Genomic DNA, 25731 nt, shown 5'->3' on the forward strand with positions numbered 1-25731 from the left:
CAAAACACATCAAAAATACTTTACAAAGTACACTTACACTCATAATGACACCATCTATTAAAAATCATTAAAAAAAATATTGCACAAAAAAGTTATAAAGGCTCAAATATATGAGATCTCAGGTGTTAGGAAAAAAAGGCAGGCAAAGGGCTTTAAAGGGACAGTCTACACCAGAATTTTTATTGTTTTAAAAGATAGCTAATCCCTTTATTACCCTTTCCCCAGTTTTGCATAACCAACACAGTTATATTAATATACTTTTAACCTCTGTGATTATCTTGTATCTAAGCCTCTGCAAACTGCCCCTTTATTTCAGTTCTTTTGACAGACTTGCAGTTTAGCCAATCAGTGCCTGCTCCCAGATAACTTCACATGCACGAGCACAGTGTTATCTATATGAAACACATGAACTAACACCCTCTAGTGGTGAAAAACTGTTAAAATTCATTCTGAAAAGAGGTGACCTTCAAGGTCTAAGAAATTAGCATATGAACCTCCTAGGTTAAGCTTTCAACTAAGAATACCAAGAGAACAAAGCAAAATTGGTGATAAAAGTAAATTGGAAAATTGTTTAAAATTACATGCTCTATCTGAATCATGAAAGTTTATTTTGGCCTAGACTGTCCCTTTAACATAGAGATACATACATACACATGTCATAGTTGCCAACATTTCAAAAAAAATTCCAGGGACACTTTGCAGTAGAGCAAGCAAGCGGGTTACTGGAGTATTGACGACCTACTGTTCAACTGCTCCGCTCACTCAGTTCTGCACTCAAAACACACCCATTTGAAAGTAATAGTATAAATTAGACTTATCCATAGTTTATTATACAGATTACAGCACCAAGCTCTTACACCTACCCAGTCTCTGGAACACATTCTGGGCATATGGTTATTTTTACAACACAGCATCAAAATTAGAAAGACAATTAATATGTGAACCCATTCAATAATAATAACAATATTCCATTAGGAATTAATTATATTTAAATAATACACTATATCTATTTATCATCTATCTATATATATGTATGTGTGTGTTTATATATATGTATGCAAACAACAAATGTTGTGCAAAAGAGATTTTCAGGGACATTTCCAGGGACAAAAAAAATCCAGGGACATACAACAAAATCCAGGGACTGTCCCTGGAAATCAGGGACTGTTGGCAACTATGACATGTCAAAAGATGGATATGTATGTATATATTAAATGTCTATATATGTATACAGTATTTACAGACATATATGCTATGTGCAGAACATTGAAATGTGAAATATTCATATTTTCATGTCAGGTTATCCCACTTGAGAATATGCAATTAGGTTTGTGCGCGAATTGGGTGTTAATTTTTTCCACTTTTTTTGCTCTGTTTACTTTTATGGGGGAATAGGTTATCAAGCGCATGATATATTAAGTTCGGCTTTTTGGGTGGGTCGGGTAAGCGCTAAAGCGATAACATTTTACTTTAAATTTAAACCCGATGCACACAAAATATTTACTTCTACGCAATTAGTGCACTAAATAGTGCTCCACTTGTAATCTGGCCCTAAGTCAATGTATCCAAAATTACCATAAAAAATATCACATGGCATCACACCTACAGTCTGTGATATTATAGATTTAAGGGTTCATAACGCTCAAAATAGTTATCATATCATCATGTATGGTTTAAAAAATAGCTTTGTCATATACAACATTAAAAGAGCAGCTTATTGTATATATTGGTTTCCCCTTAATGTGTTTACAAATACTTGTTATACCAGCTGCAGAGTGGGAAACTGCCTATTTAATTACATTTTTATATGTGAAATAACTGCTAACTAAAACCACAATCCAGTCAAGTGGGATTAGCATGCAGGGAGCGCAGACCTCATTAGCTTATCTCTCTGTATTTACAAAAAAAACTCCGTATTGTATACACAGTGAGACCAGTAATTAGAGAGAACAATGGAAGATCAACATTTTATATCTTTCTTTCCCACCCCCATTGGGAGTGTGATTTATTCTAAAATTTTAAAAACAAAAATAGGAACAGGAGCGCACATACGCATCTAAGTGCAGATTTTAAAAAACCTTTACTACTGTAGTGCCCTATTAAGAAACGCACTCACAATTTAACAAATGTAAAACAGCAATATGACAACAGTATATAATACTGCAAACCCGCTCTGGCGTCTTCTCCCAGATATAGAGTGGACCAAGTCAGCGTATCCGCCGATCACAAGAAGAGGTGTGTTTCCAGCCTGGCCAATATGATATCCTTAGACCCGTTACAGTCCTTCAAAGTGGCTCAAAGTGGGAGGTTTGTTAACACACCCTTTGTAAGTGGTGCCTTAGTGACGCGCTGTGAGTTTCTCTTCTTTTTGCTACTGCTGCAAGGGACAAAGAAGAGAAAAAAGAAGAGAAACTCACAGCGCGTCACTAAGGCACCACTTACAAAGAGTGTATTAACACACCTCCCAATTTGAGCCACTTGGAAGGACTGTAACAGGTCTAAGGACATCCTATTGGCTAGGCTGGAAACGCAACTCTTCTTGTGATCGGTGGATACGCTGACTTGGGCCAATCTATATCTGGGAGAAGACGCCAGAGCGGGTTTGCAGTATTATATACTGTTGTCGTATTGCTGTTTTACATTTGTTAAATTGTGAGTGCGTTTCTTAATAGGGCAATACAATATTAAAGGTGTTTTTAATCTACACTTAGATGCGTATGTGTGCTTCTTTTCCTATTTTTGTTTTTATAGTTTGCTACACAGAGTTCTTGATGGGACTCAATTAAAGGAGCAGCCGTCCATATCTACAAACAACTATCATTTGAACATTCCTTTATCCACTCTTATGGACTCAGTATTGGGTTGTGTTCTATTACCTTTTCTATGTGGGGGATTTCAAGCAGACCCTGTGACTATTTAACATTGGTTTTGAGTACTGCTATATACAGAGATTATTATTGTGTTATACACGTTATAGAATGAATATCTGCATAGGCATAATTTATATTCTATATTGCAGCACCTTGTATACCCTTATTTTCTTTTATTCTAAAATGTATTGATAACATAGCTTTTCTGTAACCATTACTTAAAGGGACAGTCTACTCCAAAAATGTTATTGTTTAAAAAGATAGATAATCCGTTTATCACCCATTCCAAAGTTTTGCATAACCAACATGGTTATATTAATACACTTGTTACCTCTGTGATTACCTTATAGCTAAGCCTCTGCAGACTTCCCCCTTATTTCTGATGGTTTTGACAGCCTTGCAATTTAGCCAATCAGTGCTGATTCATAAATAACTTCACAGGAGTGAGCACAATGCTATCTATATGGCAAACATGAACTAACGGCCCTCTAACTGTGAAAAACTGTCAAATGCATTGAGATAAGGGGCGTCCTTCAAGGGCTTAGAAATTAGCATATGAGCCTACCTAGGTTTAGCTTTCAACAAAGAATACAAAGAGAACAAAGCAAATGTGATGATACAAGTGAATTAGAAAGTTGTTTAACATTGCATGCCCCATCTGAATCAGGAAAGTTTAATTTTGGCTAGACTGTTCCTTTAAGTGTAAGCCGCTGCTCAGTGCTTTTTGATTACAATGAAACAGACCATTTAACATATTTATCTATCTCTTCTGCTTAGAGCAATTAAGGAGACCATATAATTACTCAATCCTTGTCTGTAGTCCCTTTTTTATTATTATCTTTTATTGAGGCAATCGGGCATATATACATAATACGAACATGGGACATAATACGAAGTAGCATATCATATCCGCCGCACATCGATAAATGCTGACAGCATACGCTGTCTGCATTTATCATTGCACAATAGGATGAGAGGATAGATTGGAACATCCAAAAGGATTTTAGCGGCTCTAATCCTATTGGCTGATTGGAACCGTTCAGCCAATAGGAATGCAAGGGACACCATCTTGGATGACGTAACTTGCATTCAAGATACAGTTTACGGCGGAGTCCATATTGAAGAGGAGCTCCTCGTCGGATGTCTTCAGGATGGACCCGCTCCGTGCCGGATGTTTTCAGGATGGACCCGCTCCTCGCCGGATGGATGAAGATAGAAGAGGCCGCATGGATGAAGACTTCGCCAGCTGGATGAAGATGGAAGAGGCCGCCCGGATGAAGACTTCTTGCCGGCTGAATGGATCCTTCAAGCAGAACTTCAAAAAACTGTAAGTGGATCGTCGGGGGTTAGTGTTAGGTTTATTTAAGGGTTTTTGGGTGGGTTTTATTTTTAGAGTAGGGTCTGGGCAGTAAAAGAGCTAAATGCCCTTTTAAGGGCAATGCCCATACAAATGCCCTTTTCAGGGCAATGGGGAGCTTAGGTTGTTTAGATAGGGTTTTTATTTGGGGGGGTTGGTTGTGTGGGTGGTAGGTTTTACTGTTGGGGGGTGTTTGTATTTTTTTTTACAGGTAAAAGAGCTGATTTCTTTGGAGCAATGCCCCGCAAAAGGCCCTTTTAAGGGTCATTTGTAGTTTATTGTAGGCTAGGGATTTTTTATTTTGGGGGGCTTTTTTTATTTTGATAGGGCTATTAGATTAGGTTTAATCCTTTTTTATTTTTGATACTGTTGTTTTTTATTTTTTGTAACTTAGTTTTTTTATTTTTTGTAACTTAGTTAATTTAATTGGTAGTTTAATGTATAATAGTTAGGGTAGGTTAATTAATAGTTTAATATAGTTTAATTTAATTTTAGTATAATAGGGTAGGTTAATTAATAGTTTAATATAGTTTAATTTAATTGTAGGATAATAGTTAGGGTAGGTTAATTAATAGTTTAATATAGTTTATTTTAATTCTAAAGGTAAGTTTAAATTTATTAAAAGATAGGGATGTTGTAATTTTAATGTAAAGTTAGCGGGTTGTTAGGCAAAGGGTTTAATTTAGTTTATGGTGATGTGGGGGGCTGGCGGTTTACGGGTTAATAGGTTTAGATAGTGGTAGTGATGTGGGAGGCCAGAGGATTAGGGGTTAATAAGTTTATTTAGTTGCGGTGGGGTCCGGGAGCGGTGGGATAGGGGTTAATAGATTTTATTTAGGTTGCTGCGATGTCGGGGCGGCAGATTAGGGTTGTTTAGACTTGGGGCTTATGTTAGGGTGTTAGGTGTAAACGTTACTGGTTTTCTACCATAAAAATCAATGGGATATCTGGCAGCATCGAACATAAGCTTTCGCTGCTTTCAGACTCCCATTGATTCATATGGTATCCTCTGCCTCCAGGGTGGTGGATTGAAAACCAGGTACGCTGGGCCGGAATAGCCGCGAGCTTCCCGGTTAACTATTTGATAACTTTTAAAAAGTGTCAAATAGTACCATATGTGTATTCGGAACATCTGTAATGACGTAAGCATCGATCTGTGTCGGATTGAGACCGGCGGATCGTATGTTACGTCACAGATTTAAAATTTTGTCGGTCTGTAGGCTTTGATAACTAGGTTGGATCAAGCTCGCCACAATTGCGCTGTGGATTTCAGGTTGATGGCTTAATAAATATCCCCCATATAGTCATACACATTTAGTCATACACATATAGTCATACATATAGTCATACACATATAGTCATACATATAGTCATACATATACTCATGCATATAGTTATACAGAAATATGAGATAATAAACTCATAAACAAAAAGCCTCACATTTTACATATTAAGGTTAAAATGAATAAGAAAATATATTAGTACAATGTACATATTCACTCTTAAAATGACATGAAATGTTGGTCATATTTTTTTCCTTGATTCTTTTAAAAATGGGAAAAAGGGGAAAATGAGGAGAGAAAAAAAAGTTCTCCCCTCTCTCTAAAAAATAGACACAACAATATATCTGATGTTTAGGCAAGGAAAGGGTACCCCAATGAGGAAGTGCAGTTTTCGGGTGTAATGGAATGTCAATTTGAAATTTGGTCAGTAAATTGAAGAGTTTCATAAGTGAGCTAAACTAGGACATGACCACCACATATATGAAAAATCACCATTAACAGAACAACCCCTCCAACAAAAGGGGGATGAACTGGTATCATATTTATGTTTTTTTAAGTAGGGTCACATTCAACTGGGATAAAACCTTATAGTAAATCTCATATAGGGTAGTGCAATAGATGGCCAATCTAAAAGGTGAAGGTTAATCTTTAGAGTATGTTCCAATGTTAGAAATGGACTGGACTTCTTGTGAGATCGATCACCCACCATAAAACAATAATATAGGTCTGTCTCTCTTTTACTGCCTTTGTTATATATGTCCCTAATTTTCCTCAGCAGGAGAGATAGATAAGGGGAAAAATGTAAGTTTAAACATGGTGGCACCCATTACTTATAGAAATAGAAACTCAGTGGAATATAGAAAGCCAACAATTTGCAGGAAATGGGGGACAAAATAAGTAATTTAAGTATATTACAAAGGTTTTTAACTACACATATTTCAACATTTCATATTACACTCTTTGATTTCCCTTTAATTGTACATGGTGGGTCTAGGGAGTAAGGGTTTAATGCAACAGAGAGGGCAATTCATTATTTGCAGTGCAGGGTAGAAATAATGTTGAAGTCAGCCTGAGATATATGTTAGCATAACACTAATAGAAATATGATTTACTTATCAATGTCAATTTAATGCAGGTCTGTTTAATGCTGGTTTCAGATACTGGTATTTAAATCAAGAGAACAACGCACATTTGATGATAAAAGTAAATTGGAAAGTTGTCAAAAATTGCATGCCTTATCTGAATCATGAAAGTTTAATTTTGACTGAACGGTCCAATTAATCCAATTTCCCCTCCCCTGTATCATGTGACAGCCAACAGCCAATCACAACATTCATATATCAATATACTGTGCAATTTTGCATATGCTTCAGAAAGTGTGTATGTAAAAAGAATGTGCACATTTTGCATTCTGATAATGGAAGTATATTGGAAAGTTTTTTGTTTTTTTATTGCATGCTCTAGCTAAATCATGAAACTCAAATTTTGACTTCAGTGGCCCTTTAAAGTTTTGTAGCTGGGGTTAAAGGATTAGGCTAGTCAAAATTTAACTTTCATGATTCAGATAAATCAGACAATTTTAAGCAACTTTCTAATTTACTCCTATTATCAATTTTTCTTCATCCTCTTTGTATCTGTATTTGAAAAAGCAAGAATGTAAGCATAGTAGCCAGCCCATTTTTGGTTCAGAACATGGGTAGCACTTTCTGATTATTGTCATAATGTATCCACCAATCAGCAAGTGCTACCCAGGTGCTGAACCAAAAATGGGCTGGCTACTAAGCTTAAATTCAAATAAAGACACCAAGAGAAAAAAGAAACATTAATAATAGGAGTAAATTAGACAGTTGCTTAAAATTGCATGCTCTATCTGAATCATGAAAGTTTAATTTTGACTAGACTTTTCCTTTAAAGGGACACTCAAGTCAAAATTAAACTTTAATTATTCAGGTAGAACATGCAATTATTAACAACTTTCCAATTTACTTCTATGAGCAAAATGTGCACAATCTTTTAATATTTACACATTGAGTCACCAGCTCCTACTGAGCATGTGCAATAATTCACAGTATATACGTATATGCATTTGTGATTGGCCGATAGCAGTCACATGAAATAGATATAACTTTGAAATTTGTCAGAAAAATATCTACTACTCATTTGAAGTTCAGACTAAGGGGCAGATTTACCAAGCTCGCCGGAAACTTAAGTTTGGAAGCAGCAGTCGTAAAAATTTGCAGGGGGCGGCATTGCACAAGCATTTCACCAGAAATGCTTGTGCAATAATAAATGCTACAGCAAATCATGTCCGCCCGCCGCTTGGTAATTCGGCACCCAAGCACTATTGCATTGTCTTGTTATTATGCATTTGTTCATTATGCAAATTATTGTATTTACTGGTCCTAATTAACACAAGTCAAGGCAGACGTAATGAGGGAAGGGTTTGTTTAGAGATACTTTACAAGTAACTGAGAATTTATTGTGATGCAAAGAGAAAATGTCTTTTATATATCCCCTAAAAAATAGGAGAGGCATAACTTGTGAACTCTCAACATTAGGGTTTATCAACACAAGGAATGTGATTGGTGGTAAGTCCATAATGCTACCAGCTGGAGGGCCAGTGATTATCGTCTCATCCAATAAAGTGACAGACTGCATTGTGATATTGTGATATATAATGTTTTGTTGCCATCAGTTATTTGCTTTTATTTCTGTAGCCGATTCTGTTGAAGATGTAGAAAAATGGCGCAGTGGTTTGGATATCCTACTTGAAGAAGTTGAGATTGCTCCAACACCAGCAATTATAGAAAGGTAAATATGTATAAATTCTTTGTGGAAGTAGACAGGCTGTTTAGTGACTGAGATTGAGAATTCTTTGATATATGACAATGTTCACTTTGTATAAATATAACTGTCCCAATCTCCCCACACCTTCCCAGAGGCTCATCAATAGCTTGTCATATGTCTTCACAAGCAATACACATCACAGCCACCTCTCTGAGCATGCAGAGGCACCTAGTTATCAATGTCTGTCGGACCTGATCCGACAGTGTGGATCAGGTCCGACAGACATCGCTGAATACGGCGAGCAATACGCTCGCCGTATTCAGCATTGCACCAGCAGCTCACAAGAGCTGCTGGTGCAACGCCGCCCCCTGCAGACTCGCGGCCAATAGGCGGCCAGCAGGGGGGTGTCAATCAACCCGATCGTACTCGATCGGGTTGATTTCCGGCTATGTGTGTCCGCCTGCTCAGAGCAGGCGGACAGGTTATGGAGCAGCGGTCTTTGTGACCGCTGTTTAATAACTGCTGTTTCTGGCGAGCCCAAAAACGGGGCATCAAGCTCCGTACGGAGCTTGATACATATGCCCCATAGTGTTTGAATATTGGTGCATGAACCCTCACAGGATATTTGCGTATGCTGCTGAAAAACAGTAATAACTTTTACTTGAAGCATTTTTGCTAATGGAAGTATATTGCACTAATGCTTTGATTTCAAATCCCCCATGTACATTTCAGTTTTGACCTTTCTATACCTTTAAATGATACATTGCAGAACAGATATGTCAGTTCAGCATGTATTTATTTGCCCGTCTAAATGCTAGCGGTTTATTTAGAAAGGTACATGACTTTCCCCTTCCAATGGAATCAATGTGTTGAATATAGTTATACTTGTGGTTGTGAGGAAAAATGATGTTATCAGTTGCTGATGATGTCATATGTAATCATTGGTGATGTAGTAAAGTAAGAAATATACTATACCATCAAAAAACACTGTGGACATAAAGCATGTAGTTACAAATTAGAATTTTGCTCTAGATAGACTTTGCTAAATTAATAAACTTTTTAGCACAATAATATGTGGAGACATTTTATGTACTAGATAATTTAGTAGTCTATTAATTTAGGGTTACCATATTATGTAAATGTAAGGGACTTGTCTTTTTTCTCAGGGAAAAATTATTAAAAATAGGTAGCATTTATATAATGACAAATTCACACTAATATATTAGAATTTTTATTCACCCTCACTTTGAGACCTTCACGCATAGATCAGTGTTTTCCAACTACAGTCCACAGGACAGAATATCAGGTCAGATTATTAGGTTTACCTTGGATGAGAACAGGTTTGATAATCAGTTGAATATATCACCTGCGCTGAATATCTGGCCTGCTAGTAGACCCTCAAGAATGAAGTTGGGAAAACCTGCACTAGACAACAGGCATAACGGTACTGTGCGTCAGTAAGTCATTTATTACAATAAGGGGCTAAACTGGATATTATTTAGTGCTCCTCTCTATAGTGTTCCGTCCCAGCAAATCTCCTGGAAAGATGGAGGGGGCGGCTCTTTCTTGTTAAAACTGTTTCTGAACATTTATTATTTTTGTCCATAGTTGGCTGAGGAAGCAGATTTATGCTGTGGATCAGACTAGAAAAAACAGGTAAGATCCAGTTGATGCTTATTTAAATAATTTACTGAGGAGGTAATAAAATGATGATTATTTTTATGATGTATTAGTCATTTGGCTAGATACCATTCTATGGAAGAGATATTTTCATATTTATAGAACGGGTGAGTAAAATAATACAGGAATTAGAGAGATTTTAGTGAATCTAGCTAAGCAACAATGATCTTCTATTCATCATTCCAGACCCTTTTTCTTTCATCTGTAATAAAGTATATAGAATTTTTGTAATTCTCAGAAGTTAGAAGAAAAAGTTCAACAGGAATAGGGCATGCTGGGTATATGAGTGGACTAAATTAATCTCACAGGGCAAATACATATAATAAGAACATATACAATACCAATATGTCTCTTAGCAGAAACATTTACTAGACTCACTAGGGGGTCCATTTATTAAGCAGCAGGTCCCCTGAAACAAAAGTTAAGAAGCAGCGGTCATAAGATTGGGATGATTGACGGCCCTTGCTAGCGCAATGTTAAATACGCTGTCACATTTAAGCTGTTGGTATTTAGCAAGGTCGAGCACTCACCCTTTAATAAATCTACTCCTAGGTATCTAGTTCTACACTAAAAAGGACAGCGGACATCTTATAATTAATCGTTTTAAAACAAATTAACATCCTTTTCACTGCATTTATTTTTCAGTAGCCAAACTCCACACACCAGTTGCCTTATTTGAGTCAATCTGGGCTTTAGCCTGCAGACAACAAGCCCAGTCGCTGTCAGAAAGTTAGTCTAAAATGTAGTTATCAGTGAAAGCCAATTAGGGACAGGCATGTAGCAGTTTTAGCCTTGAGATTTCAGCGGGTCACATTTTAAGTTCTGAGAATTAGAAATTGCTCTTTTTCCAGAGCTCAATTATATGAAAAGTGAGCAAAATAAATAATGAAAATAGTTTGCAAAGTTGTTTCATTGCATATAAACATTATATTTTGAAATGTCATGGTGTTCACTCTCCCTTTAAAAAGACATGAAACCCTAATAATTTTCATTTATGATTCAGATAGAGCATGCAATTTAAAAAAACAAAAACATTTTAATTTACTTCTATTATCAATTTGTCTTCGTTCTCTTGATATATTTATTTTTTAAAACAGTGATGTAAGCTTTGGAGCTGGCCCATTTCTGGAACACTATATGGCAGTAGTTTTGCAAGAATGTTGTCTATTTGCAAGAGAACTAGACGGCAGCACTATTTCCTGCCATGTCCTACCTAGGTATCTGTTCAACACAGAATATCATGCGTATGGAGCAAATTTGATAATAGAAGTAAAATGGTATGGTTTGTCTCAATCACAAAAGAACATTTTTGAGTTTCATATCCCTTTAAGGCTTCTACAGGATTTTAGGTTTCTCATACTTGTTCTTAAAAAAGATTTTATAGTCGCTTTTGTTTCCAAGAGAATAAGTCAGACTGCTGCCAAGCCAAATGGTTTTTGTGGCATGAACTGTACATTGTTTTCTACAAGAATGGTCATTTCTGGGGGATTTTTTTTGCAGTTCGTACAGGTGCAGAATAATCACCATGTAATGACTTCGAGTGGAAATGATCTATGATTTTAGAATAAACAATTTCTTTTCACTCTGGAAACCACATGAATCACTCTAGCATCTGTATGTTGTGCACAAGCCTTGAATTATGGTCTGTAACTCGTCACATTTTCATCCATCATCCATGTGCCATATATGTGTTTGATGCTAAGCAGAATTAGCAAGCTAAATGTATAATCTATGTATAAATACTTATTTAACATACTGCAGATGTTTTATCTTTATTTAAAGCTCACTTGTGGGTCACTAAAGTAAGAGCATTTGTAAAGTGACTCAGATATCTAATCTGCAACAAAGGCTCATTGCAAATCTCCATGCTGTCCTCCCAGTCAATACATAACTAAATGTAAATCTATGAACAATAGAAGGGCTATTATAGTGAAAACATGACATGCTCTCATTCATTAGAGCATGTACTTCTATCAGTATTAACCCTGCATATTTATGTAACCTCAGCAAAGTGGTTAAACACTTAGGTAAAGTACTGGTCAGGAACTGCAGAGAATTGCTGATCCCCTGTGGAAACTGCGGCTGATCCATTCAGCAACATTAGTCACACGACCCAGAGGCACATCTAGTGCTGCTGATTGGCTCTGTGAAAGTTTCCTCTAGGGACCAGATGTTCTGTAAAACTCTGAGCAGTACTTTAACTATGAACCACCCATCCCCCTCAACCTTTTGGTCACACAAGTGATTGTACCATTTTGGGGGTTTAAATGGTTCAGACATGGACCCTTTGACAGTTAGAAACATATTTGTACCTTATTTACCCCTAAATGGTACATATTAGTTCCTTAACCCCTTAATGACCACATCACTTTTCCATTTTCTGTCCGTTTGGGACCAAGGCTATTTTTACATTTTTGAGGTGTTTGTGTTTAGCTGTAATTTTCCTCTTACTCATTTACTGTACCCACACATATTATATACCGTTTTTCTCGCCATTAAAAGGACTTTCTAAAGATACCATTATTTTCATCATATCTTATAATTTACTATAAAAAAAATTATAAAATATGAGGAAAAAATGGAAAAAAACACACTTTTTCTAACTTTGACCCCCAAAATCTGTTACACATCTACAACCACCAAAAAACACCCATGCTAAATAGTTTCTAAATTTTGTCCTGAGTTTAGAAATACCCAATGTTTACATGTTCTTTGCTTTTTTTGTAAACTATAGGGCCATAAATACAAGTAGCACTTTGCTATTTCCAAACCATTTCTTTTCAAAATTAGCGATAGTTACATTAGAGCACTGATATCTTTCAGGAATCTCTGAATATCCATTGACATGTATATATTTTTTTTTAGTAGACAACCCAAATTATTGATCTAGGCCCATTTTGGTATATTTCATGCCACCATTTCACCGCCAAATGCAATCAAATAGAAAAAATTGTTCACTTTTCACAAATTTTTTCACAAACTTTTGGTTTCTAACTTAAATTATTTACAAACAGCTTGTGCAATTATGGCATAAATGGTTGTAAATTCTTCTCTGGGATCCCCTTTGTTCAGAAATAGCAGACATATATGACTTTGGTGTTGCTTTTTGGTAATTAGAAGGCCGCTAAATGCCACTGCGCACCACACGTGTATTATGCCCAGCAGTGAAGGGGTTAATTAGGGAGCATGTAGGGAGCTTTTTGGGGTAGTTTTAGCTTTAGTGTAGTGTAGTAGACAACCCCAAGTATTGATCTAGGCCAATTTTGGTATATTTCATGCCACCATTTCACCGCTAAATGCGATCAAATTAAAAGAAACGTTAATTTTTTCTCAATTTTAGGTTTCTCACTGAAATTATTTACAAACACCTTCTGCAATTATGGCACAAATGGTTGTAAATGCTTCTCTGGGATCCCCTTTGTTCAGAAATAGCAGACATATATGGCTTTGGCATTGCTTTTTGGTAATTAGAAGGCCTCTAAATGCCGCTGCGCATCACACGTGTATTATGGCTAGCAGTGAAGGGGTTAATTATGTAGCTTGTAGGGAGCTTGCAGGGTTAATTTTAGCTTTAGTGTAGAGCTCAGCCTCCCACCTGAAACATCAGACCCCCTGATCCCTCCCAAACAGCTCTCTTCCCTCCCCCACCCCACAATTGTCCCCGCCATCTTAAGTACTGGCAGAAACTCTGCCAGTACTAAAATAAAAGGTATTTGGCCCTTTTTTTTTTTAAAAAAAAAAAGCATATTTACATATGCTGATGTGTAGGATCCCCCCTTAGACCCCAACCTCACTGATCCCCCACCATACTGCTCTCTAACCCTTCCCCTCTGCAATAATGGGCGCCATCTTGGGTACTGGCAGCTGTCTGCCAGTACCCAGTTTTGTAACAAAATGAGCCTTTTTTTTTTTTAAATTCCCTTTTCTGTAGTGTAGCTTTCCCCCCCCCACCGAGACCAACCCCCAACCCCTTCCAAAACCCTTAGATTTTATTTAAGTTTTTTTTTTTTTTACTTTTTAACTTTTTTTTTTCTGTAGTGTAGCGGTTCCCACCCGCTCCCGCCCCGTGCACGCGCCCCGCCCACCACCCCCGTGCACGCGCGCGCTCCCGTGCGCGCCCCCGTAGCTCCCGCCCCCCCCGATCCCGCCCCCCTCCACTCCACATAGCGCACCGATGGCCGCCACCCGCCTCCCACGTAAGCTCCCACCCACCAACGATACCGGCCATCGATGTCCGGTGCAGAGAGGGCCACAGAGTGGCTCTCTCTGCATCGGATGGCCAAGGGGGGTTATTGCAGGATGCCTCCATATCGAGGCATCACTGCAATAACCGGAAAGCAGCTGGAAGCGAGCAGGATCGCTTCCAGCTGCTTTCCACACCGAGGACGTGCAGGGTACGTTCTCAGGCATTAACTGCCTTTTTTTTGAGGACGTACCCTGCACGTCCTCGGTCGTTAAGGGGTTAAGGTGTAATTATGACCCATTGAGGGTGCAACCACAGTAGTTGTACCTTAAAAGCACATGAAACTCAACATTTTTCTTTCATGATTTATGTAGAACATACAATTTTAAACAACTTTCCAGTTTATTTCTATTATCTAATGTGTTTCATTCTCTTGGTATCATTTGTTAAAGTAGCAGCAATGCACTTCTGGTTTCTAACTGAACACATGGGTGAGCCAATGACAATCAGTATATATATATATATATATATATATATATATATATATGCAGCCTCCAATCAGCAGCTAGCACCTAGGCTGCTCCTGAGCTTACCTAGATAAACCTTTCAGCAAAGGATAACAAGAGAAGGAAGCAAATTAAATATTAGAAGTAAATTGGAAATTTGTTTAAAATCTATTTTATTTCTATTATCAAATTTTCTTTGTCCCTTCGGTATCCTTTTTAAAAATGTCCTCCTTCCATAAGTAGGCTGAGGAGCATTCATGTGTCCTGAACACTACATCTATAACATTGTTGCAAAATTTATCATGATTGCGGGTAGAAAATATTGCAAGTAGTGAGCCTGTCCTCTTGCAATTGCTACTTGCAATACTGCATCACATGGTGAAATTTAACATTACAAGTGCTTTCTTGTGCAATCCCAACCCCTGCTCCTGCACAACCAATTGCTTGAGAGCAGGGCATGTCAATCACTCCGAACAAGCGAGGCTGCATGCTCGCTCACATGAGCCTGCTCTACAAAGTCTCAAAAGCTGCAGTTTACCCTTGTGTATAACACTGATACAAAAATTGTTTCAATCACTGCTGCCATATAGTGCTCAGCACACATGCACGGTCCTGAGCTTGCTTCAGTATGCTCTCATTAAATGGAGCTAAGTTGAAAAAAATGAATTTGAAGTAAACTGGAATTTTATGCTTAAACAGCAAGATTACAAGTTGTGCGGTACGGCTATACTGCTGAAAAAATGGCCTTTGCGTGCTGAATGGCAGGTCTCTGGTATTACAAGTCACGGCGGTATGGCTATACCGCTATCATTTTAGTCTGTACCGCAACTCTCCATTCCTAGATGTACGGTATGGCTATTACGCTGGTGCTATAGCTTATACCGCAATGATCCATTCCGCTATCAAAGACCAGTAGTTAAGGATTTTGTGAAATAAAAATGTTTCACAAAACTCATAACAAAAATGTTACAAAGTACACTAACACCCATAAACTACACTATTAACCCCTAAACCGTTGGCCCTCTACATTACAAATACTAAACTAAACCCTATTAACCCCTAAACCGCCAGCCCCCACATTGCGACACACTAAATTAAACTATTAACCCCTAGACCTAACACCCCCTAACTTTAAATTAAATTTACCATATAGCTACCTTTAACTACCTTTAAAGGGACAGTACACTGTAAAATTGTTTTTCCAGAAATGTATTTTAAATGACTTGTTATACCAACTGCAGAGTATAAAATATTTGAGAAATTGCATTTTCGGGTTTATTTGTGTATCTGAAGTAGCTGGTTTTGTGCTTTGAAACCACAGCCTATTACAATGGGTTGAGCTTCAGGTAATATCAGATCTCATTATGTTATCACTTTTATGTGCACAGACTTGCTTCCTTATCTTATATTTGCCTGGAACACCAAAGCTCAATACATAGAGAGAGCTATGGAAAATTATAATTTTATTACTTAACTATCATGCCCCCACTGAGGGTGTAATCTCTTCTGCTGGCTGTGTTTACTAAGGCTTGTCAATAGCATATACGCTAGTATCAAAACTTTCAGTATAGGTTGGGAAACCACAAGCTAAATCAGCTATTTCAAATGCTGAAATATGAGTAAAGGAGCTACTTGCAACCAATTTAATACACAATAGCAGGTAAAAAGGATCATTGGGAATAATTTAAAGGGGAGAAAGTTTTTGGGTGAACTGTCCCTTTAAATAAAAACAACTTACCTGTGAAATAAAAAAAACCTAAGCTTAAACTATAAATAAACCTAATATAACTATTTTAAAAAACTAAAATAAACAAAAACTAAAAAACCTAAGTCACAAAATTAAAAAATCCTAACACTACAAAAAAATAAAAAACCCTAACATTACAAAAAAACACTAAAATTACAAAAAATAAAAAAAATCTAAGATTACAAAAAATAATAAACGAAATTAACCAAAAAATAAAAATTAAACCTAATCTAATACCCCTGTAAAAACAACAAAGCCATCCCAAAATAAAAACACCCCCTAACAATAAACTACCAATAGCCCTTAAAAGGGCCTTTTGTAGAGCATTGCCCTGAAGTAATCAGCTCTTTTACATGAAAAAATTACAAAGTACCCCTAACAGTAAACCCCCCAACCAACCCCCCAAAATAAAAAAATCTAAGTCTAAAAAAACCTAAGCTACCCATTGCCCCTAAAGGGGCATTTGTATGGTTATTGCCCTTAAAAAGGCATTCAGCTCTTTTGCTGCCCATAAAAAAATATAAAAAGCCTTAATCTAAAAAAACAAACAAAAAAACCTAACACTAACCCCAAAAAATGTACTCACAGTTCCTGAATACGGACATCCATCTTCATCCAGGTGGCGACAAGTCTTCATCCAGGCAGCGACATCTTCATCCATAGCGGGGGCATCTTCTAACTTCATCCCGGTGGCATGGAGCTGTGGTGGCGCGGCCAGCGTGGAGGCTCCTCTTCATGTGATCTCCTCCGCACACTGAAGATTGAATGCAAGGTACACCTTTTATATTTGGGGTACCTTGCATTCCTATTGGCTGAAATATTCAAATCAGCGAATAGGATGAGAGCTGCTTGATTTGGGTTTATGTTTTTACATAACTTTCTTGTCCCCATAGCAGAGGCGTATTTATGCCTAGGCCAAAAAAGCCGGTGCCTAGAGTGACAGATTTTGCGGGCGGCACAGTGGCACTTATATGTTGGCAACAGCATATATATTTTTTTATTTTTTTATTTTTCGCTAAAAAATTTTTTTTTTGTGTTTGGTGGTCATATGACCCAGCTTTTGCTGAGGTCACGTGACGTTTCCTTACTTCCGCCCGCCTTCCTGTCCACCCGCCTTCCTGTCTGCTCACTCACAGTTGCCGCACATGGATGGAGGGAGACGCGCACGTGATCTCCCTCCCAGGACAGTGAAGAGCGGCTTTGAGTGGGATCGCAGTGAGAAGGATCGCATCGGACCGGGCCAGAGAGGAGTGGTGAGGAGGGGGGTGACCCGACGGGAAGATTGGTGAGGACCCAGCGGGCAGGTAATAATAGTAAAACTATTCACTGCTCACTTTGCTCAGCTCACTCATCATGCCTGTGACTGTCCTGCTGTTAGTATTGTGCAGCGTATTGTGCAGCAGCTTTATTGACAGTTAAGTCTGTCAGACAGTTATTATTAGAAATACTAAAGTCCACTAGAGTAAGACTGATTGATTCCCAAAGCCAACTCTTCTTACCTCATTATTCTCCAAATAACAACTTAGAAGTATAAAAGAAACAAAAAGTGATAAGAGTGGCACTTTTTGTGGAAAAAGCTGGGAAGGAAACTCTGAACAAATATTCTTTATAACATAAATTTACTGCAAAAAAAGGAGTTGCAGTTGGGGTTAATAAAAGTCGTTATAGAGATTTAATTATTGAGGAAACGTTTTCCCATATGAAAATATTTTCTAAAATAAGTAACATAAAAAACATAACATAAAAATTCATGCAAGGCAACAATATAAAAATATAATAGAGAAGGGTATGAAGGAGTATGTTTCCAGACTGTAGTAACACAATACAAATTTTGCTAGCAAAATAATAGCTCTTAATGTTTAAAACTTCTGAATGCTGATTTAATGCAGTGTAGTATTTTCTTATATATACTACATACACACAATTCACGGTATGTATTCTATTAAAAGATTAAAGTTATACACATGTCCTGCGCTTTAGTAGCAGGGGGTAGGTATGTGTCTTCATATGTGTGTGATTTAAAGCAAGGCAAATGATATGTATGTAGTTGTGTTGTACCCAGATATGCATGTGCTTTAAGAGCAGGCTCTAGGTAAGTGCCCTGATATGCTTGGGTTTTAACTGTGCAGAGGATAGGTATGTGCTCTCTGAGGTGTGCATTTTAGGAGCAGATAATAGGTATGTACGTGCCCTCCTATGTGTGTACTTTAGGAGCACAAGGTAGGTATGAACCCTGATATAGGTGTGCTTTATGGGCAGAGGATTGGTATATGCCCTGAAATATGTGTGCTTTAAGAGCAGGTTATACAGGGAGTGCAGAATTATTAGGCAAATGAGTATTTTGACCACATCATCCTCTTTATGCATGTTGTCTTACTCCAAGCTGTATAGGCTCGAAAGCCTACTACCAATTAAGCATATTAGGTGATGTGGATCTCTCTAATGAGAAGGGGTGTGGTCTAATGACATCAACACCCTATATCAGGTGTGCATAATTATTAGGCAACTTCCTTTCCTTTGGCAAAATGGGTCAAAAGAAGGACTTGACAGGCTCAGAAAAGTCAAAAATAGTGAGATATCTTGCAGAGGGATGCAGCACTCTTAAAATTGCAAAGCTTCTGAAGCGTGATCATCGAACAATCAAGCGTTTCATTCAAAATAGTCAACAGGGTCACAAGAAGCGTGTGGAAAAACCAAGGCGCAAAATAACTGCCCATGAACTGAGAAAAGTCAAGCGTGCAGCTGCCAAGATGCCACTTGCCACCAGTTTGGCCATATTTCAGAGCTGCAACATCACTGGAGTGCCCAAAAGCACAAGGTGTGCAATACTCAGAGACATGGCCAAGGTAAGAAAGGCTGAAAGACGACCAACACTGAACAAGACACACAAGCTGAAACGTCAAGACTGGGCCAAGAAATATCTCAAGACTGATTTTTCTAAGGTTTTATGGACTGATGAAATGAGAGTGAGTCTTGATGGGCCAGATGGATGGGCCCGTGGCTGGATTGGTAAAGGGCAGAGAGCTCCAGTCCGACTCAGACGCCAGCAAGGTGGAGGTGGAGTACTGGTTTGGGCTGGTATCATCAAAGATGAGCTTGTGGGGCCTTTTCGGGTTGAGGATGGAGTCAAGCTCAACTCCCAGTCCTACTGCCAGTTTCTGGAAGACACCTTCTTCAAGCAGTGGTACAGGAAGAAGTCTGCATCCTTCAAGAAAAACATGATTTTCATGCAGGACAATGCTCCATCACACGCGTCCAAGTACTCCACAGTGTGGCTGGCAAGAAAGGGTATAAAAGAAGAAAATCTAATGACATGGCCTCCTTGTTCACCTGATCTGAACCCCATTGAGAACCTGTGGTCCATCATCAAATGTGAGATTTACAAGGAGGGAAAACAGTACACCTCTCTGAACAGTGTCTGGGAGGCTGTGGTTGCTGCTGCACGCAATGTTGATGGTGAAAAGATCAAAACACTGACAGAATCCATGGATGGCAGACTTTTGAGTGTCCTTGCAAAGAAAGGTGGCTATATTGGTCACTGATTTGTTTTTGTTTTGTTTTTGAATGTCAGAAATGTATATTTGTGAATGTTGAGATGTTATATTGGTTTCACTGGTAAAAATAAATAATTGAAATGGGTATATATTTGTTTTTTGTTAAATTGCCTAATAATTATGCACAGTAATAGTCACCTGCACACACAGATATCCCCCTAAAATAGCTAAAACTAAAAACAAACTAAAAACTACTTCCAAAAATATTCAGCTTGATATTAATTCGTTTTTTGGGTTCATTGAGAACATGGTTGTTGTTCAATAATAAAATTAATCCTCAAAAATACAACTTGCCTAATAATTCTGCACTCCCTGTATGTATGTATCTTGATATAAGGGCAGAGCATAGGTATGTATCCTGATATGCATGTGCTCTAAGGGAAGAGGTAGGTACCCTGTTGTGGGTATTTTAAGTTCATGTGATAGGAATGTGCCCTCATGTGTGTAGTTTAGGAGCAGGGGTAGGTATGTATCTTTATACTGTATGTGTGTGCTTTAAGGGCAAAGTATAGCATGTACCATTGTACCCTAATATGTGTGTGCTTTCAGAGTAGCAGATAGGTATGTACTAGACATGTATGTTAGGAGTAGGGGGTAGGTATGTGCCTTTATACTATATGCAGGTGCTTTAAGGGCAGAGTATAGGTTGTGTACACATGTGCTAATTCAACCTACCTGAGACTGTATGCAAGCTTTTTACGAGCCCTGGCTTGGGAAAATGGAATTTTAAAATGCAGCAGCAAAATAAATAAATAAATAAATAAAAAGAAATCACAACTCCCTAACCAAAAAAATGATATGTCCAAAAATGACCTAATAGCGTTATTTACGCACTGGGTTTAGCGCACAACTTGTAATCTTGGTGTATCTGAATCATGAAACCTCCTACCCCTTTAAATAAATATAAAGATCATCAAATATGTTGGATTCTGATAAACAGAATAATTTTCACTTTTTGTATAATAGCAGCAATTTTAATGTCATGAAGAAAAACATTGATCATGTTCTAATCATATTTTGCTATTTTTTGTTTTTGTTTTAAGTATTAGTGTTCGAGAGCTAAAGACAATACTTCCATCTGTCAACTTCAAAGTTAGCAGCGCAAAATCCTTAAAGGACAAGTTAGTGGTAAATACAATTTCTCCTTGTTATTGTATTGCTGTAACATTTAATAAGTAATACAATGTTCTTGTTGTTGTGCTAAAAGGTTAATTAGGAACTTTTCATTTTATTACAGGAAATTGGAGTTCCAAAAGACGAACTTAGCTTTGAACACTTTCATTTATTTTACAAACGACTGATGTATGAGCAGCAGAAGTCAGTAAGGACAATGTCAACTGCTTTTTATGTTCTCTTACTACTCGTAGATAACACAGTGTAACTGGTCAAATTAGCTAAAGGGACATTCTGGTGTATAAAAGCTGACAGGAGTTATTAATATTTCACATTCCAATGTTCTTAACATACAGGGCAATGTTATTTTAATTGTTAATACATATTTCTATATATATATTATATACCTATATATCTATTCCTATAGATATATAGCTATAGATATATATTCTTCATTAACATTATAATATATATATATATATATATATATATATATATATATATATATATATATATATATTGTGTATATATATATATATATATATATATATTTATTTATTTAATAATAAAAATAAAAAATATATATGTGAAGAACATAGGAATGCAGAATATTTGTAACATGTTTTGGGCTCTAGGTCTTACGCAATGTCTGGTAAGCGCACATGAAGAATTAGTTATCTTAAGGTGCGCTCTACTCGTAATCTAGCCCTTAATGGCAATATACCATGTACCTATGAACCCTTATAAAAAAAAAAGTATTAATATTTATATGAATAATTTTAGCAGAGTTTATATGAGGAAAACACGTGCAAATTAATGCGCCCATGATATTCTGGTATTGCTCACGTGCAAATATTAGCGTGCCACTTGTAATCTAGCTATATGTATTTAAACCCCTACAAAGGAGTTAAACACATATTTAATGTGCAGTGCACTGCCCCTGCTGAACAGGAGTGGTTGATAATTGGAGGATATTACATGTGCCATTATTGATAATTCTAGTAATGAAAACCTAGTCCATAGTTGTTATGATTGGTCTTATGATATTGAAAAAAGTTTGCTGCGTGTTACTTCTTATAGCAACTGGTCTAGCTTAATTCCATGAAGTTTTAAACCTGAAATATATTAGTTTAACCTTCCAAATCTAAATGTTATAGATATTGTGATGTAAATTCTAATCATTAACAGCTATAAAGAATAAACATCAGTCTGTGTGGGAGAAAATAAATAGATGTGATATGAAACTAATAACTAAGAAAATACACAAAGAAATGGAATAAACTATTCACCAGAAAAGAAGCAAGATATCATTATGATGTCAAGATTATGCATTCACTACTGAAGGAAAATGTATTTATTTACAAAGAGGTCTGTTGAATTAAAAAGCATTTTAGAAAAATGACAGAGGTTTAAGTAAAGAGAATTCAAAAGAAATCAAGTTCTAATTCTAACAGCCGTATTATTGTACAAATAAAATTAAACCTAGCTGAATTGTCAGCCATGCAAGTGACATTAATGTGTTTTATAGAGGCCTTTTGCATTTCTGTGAAACTATTTCTATAAAACATGTGCATTTTTATTTGCACACATGTTAAAATGTACTATTTTCCATTTTTTTTGCGCTCATTAGAAATATGAGAATTGAGCGGCCCTTTAATAAGTCAATGAACAAATAAATGCAAACAATATTGCTGTTTAGATTTATTTTTGTATATGAAATTGTTGGTTGGGGGGTGTTGGGATCACACGTTCTTAAAATGTATTGATCTTACAAGGAAATTAGATATTCTTATTTTATCACTTTCAGTACACACACATGCTTCCTTACTCATATATCTGTCTGTGTATCAAAGCCCAATACTTAGAGACAATTAAAAACTTTTATTACTTATCTCTCCTACCCCTACTGGGATTGTAATTTCTTCAGCTGGCTTTACATAACTATTTTTTATAGACAATACTTAAGTATTGACAATTTCAGTAGAAGCAGCAACGGATATTTCAAATGCCAGCATAAAGGTAAAGGAGCCAATTGTAAACAATTGAATACATACCTGCAGGAAAAATGTATAATTGGTAACAAATTAAAGGGACACTAAACCCAAAAGTTTTCTTTTATGATTCAGATAGAAAATACAATTTTAAACAACATTCCAATTCACTTCTATTATCTAATTTGCTTCATTCTTTAGATATCCTTTGTTGAAGAAATAGCAATGCATATGGGTGAGCCAATCAAACGAGGCATCTATGTGCAGCTACAAATCAGCAGCTACTGATCATATCTAGATATGCTTTTCAGCAAAGGATATAAAACAAATAAAACAAATTATATAATAGAAGTAAGTTAGAAAGTTGTTTAAAATTGCATGTTCTTTCTAAATCATGAAAGAAAAAAATTGGGTTTCATGTCCCTTTAAAGGGTAGATCATTTTAGAGCTTTTTTCCATTTAAAAAGATTTTAAATTTGTTTTGCTTTTTGTAGACTTCAAAAAACCCACTGAAATCCCACTAATGCTGCTGTTCCTGAAAACATTCCACATGCGCCACTGAAAACTACTCTATGACCACCACTATCAACCTTGTTTTTTACAATGGTCACATGATCAATTCATCACTTCATTTTCCTTTTGTTGGCCACATTTGATCTGTTTTTACAGGTCTACTTCTCTTAGCCTTTAAGTTCCTGGAACTGTTAATCTATACCAGGGATGTATAGTATTTATTTTGCAGGACTGGAAACTGAAGATATTGTAAGGATATATCTGTGTGAGTGCAGAAAACATAATTAGTGACTGTAAATTGGTACTGTAATTTTTTTCTCTCCCTTTAATGTGCTCCTGATGATCAATTTTACTTGCTGGGGAGTATTCAATTATTGACAAAAAGCCCTTTGCTTTTATTTTGTCATTTGAAATAGCTGAGTTTGCCAGTTGTATCCCCATCTATACTGAAAATGTCAATGTTTAAATACGGGTTATGGAAAAGCTATGTAAACAAGAATGTTTAGAAGTAATCACGCTCTAGGTGGGTGGTGGTGGGACAAATAAATAATAAAATGTTAATTTTACTGTACAATGATTATTAAAGTATTGTGATCAACCCCTTATAACCTATATCCAGTCCTTGAGTATAGATGTTAAAAACAAACTGGATTTACCTTCAATGCACTGGATTCACAATATTAAAGGGATAGGAAAGCCAAAATTAAACTTGTATGATTCAGTCAGAGCATGTTATTTTAAGTCAATTTTAAATTCACTTCTATTTTCAAATGTACTTTGCTCTCTTGGTATCAATTGCTCAAAAAGAATATGTACATATCTTATATTAGTGGGTGCTAGCAAAAGGATAACAAGAGAACAAAGCAGATTTGATAATACAAGTCATTTGGAAAGTTGTTTAAAATTGATGTTGTATCTGAATCCTGAAAGAAAGAAATAAAATTTCATATCCCTTTAAGAAGAGTTAAGAAAACAAAAGGAAACCAAGGAAAGAAAATGCTCACTTGAATGGCCAAACCTGAAATAATAGATACAAGGTAAAAAAAAGAAAAAGAGCAATTAACATGAATACTTAACTGCTAAAAAGTGACATGGGGGTCCATTTATTAATGTGCGGATGGACATGATCCGATATTGCAGATCATGTCCACCACACATCGATAAATGCCAACAGCATACACTGTCAGCATTTATCATTGCACCAGCAGTTCTTGTGAACTACTGGTGCAATACCACCCCCTGCAGATTCACGGCCAATCGGCTGCTAGCAGGGGATGTCAATCAGCCCGATCGTATTCGGAGGTGGCGGACAAGTTAAGGAGCAGTGGTCTTAGGACCGCTGATTCTTAACTTCCGGTTCAGCCGGAACTGAAGCGGAGTGGGTCGGAGGCAGCATCCGCTGCTTCTTAAATAGAGCCCCAAGACAGAACTAAAGTACAAAAAGGACTTATTTATTTGTCCTGTTGTTAACGCAATACCTGGAATTCTACAAACGGCTATCCTGTGTGTTTCCCTGTTACTAACATCCCACAAATCAGAAAGGGAGATAAATACTTGGGAGCGTGCTTTTGCACTTATGTGCTCCTTTGATTTCTAGGCATTTGTGGAACTTTGCCACTGAAGTGGACTGAAAGGACCCACTGTCATATGCTTGTGTATAGGTTTTTATATATGGTTTCCTATTTTCTGTGTACTAGGTAAGTCCTTTTTTGTACATTAGTGCAGTCTTGGTCACTCTTTAGCAGTTAAGTATTCATGTTAATTGCTCTTTTTCTTTTTTTTACCTTTTATCTACATTATTTGTGATTATCAGGACATTGTTATTCATTTTCTAACAGCCTAAGTAATAGTGTGAGCTACCTCTCATATTTTATATATCTGAAATAATACACATGATTTACATCTTGTTACAGCGGTCTTAAATCACATATCTAACAGTAGTAACTACATTAACCCTGTCATGTGTTATTCATTTTCAGATTCTAGATGAATTCAGAAAAGATTCTTCTGTGTTTATTTTGGGGTAAGATATTTTTCACTACTATATAAATATATGTATATATATGTAGCGCTCTACAATTTTGCAATCTGGTTTTGTAAATACTATTTAACCAATCAAAAGCTACCTTTTCCATACCACAAATATA

The 25731-nt window shown here is 36.7% G+C and overlaps 1 protein-coding gene across 2 annotated transcripts in view; it reads left to right on the forward strand.

Moving 5' to 3' along the window:
- Window positions 1–25731, forward strand: part of PLCG2 (phospholipase C gamma 2) — a 438832-nt gene that overhangs the window by 198098 nt on the left and 215003 nt on the right. For both annotated transcript variants that reach the window (XM_053700715.1, XM_053700707.1), the window contains 5 exons: window positions 8228–8321; window positions 9906–9953; window positions 21011–21095; window positions 21205–21288; window positions 25564–25607. In XM_053700715.1, the coding sequence (XP_053556690.1) occupies window positions 8228–8321; window positions 9906–9953; window positions 21011–21095; window positions 21205–21288; window positions 25564–25607 (355 nt within the window). The remainder of the gene's footprint in view (window positions 1–8227; window positions 8322–9905; window positions 9954–21010; window positions 21096–21204; window positions 21289–25563; window positions 25608–25731) is intronic.

This window comes from Bombina bombina, chromosome 1, assembly GCF_027579735.1.
Source record: "Bombina bombina isolate aBomBom1 chromosome 1, aBomBom1.pri, whole genome shotgun sequence".
NCBI lineage: Eukaryota > Metazoa > Chordata > Amphibia > Anura > Bombinatoridae > Bombina > Bombina bombina.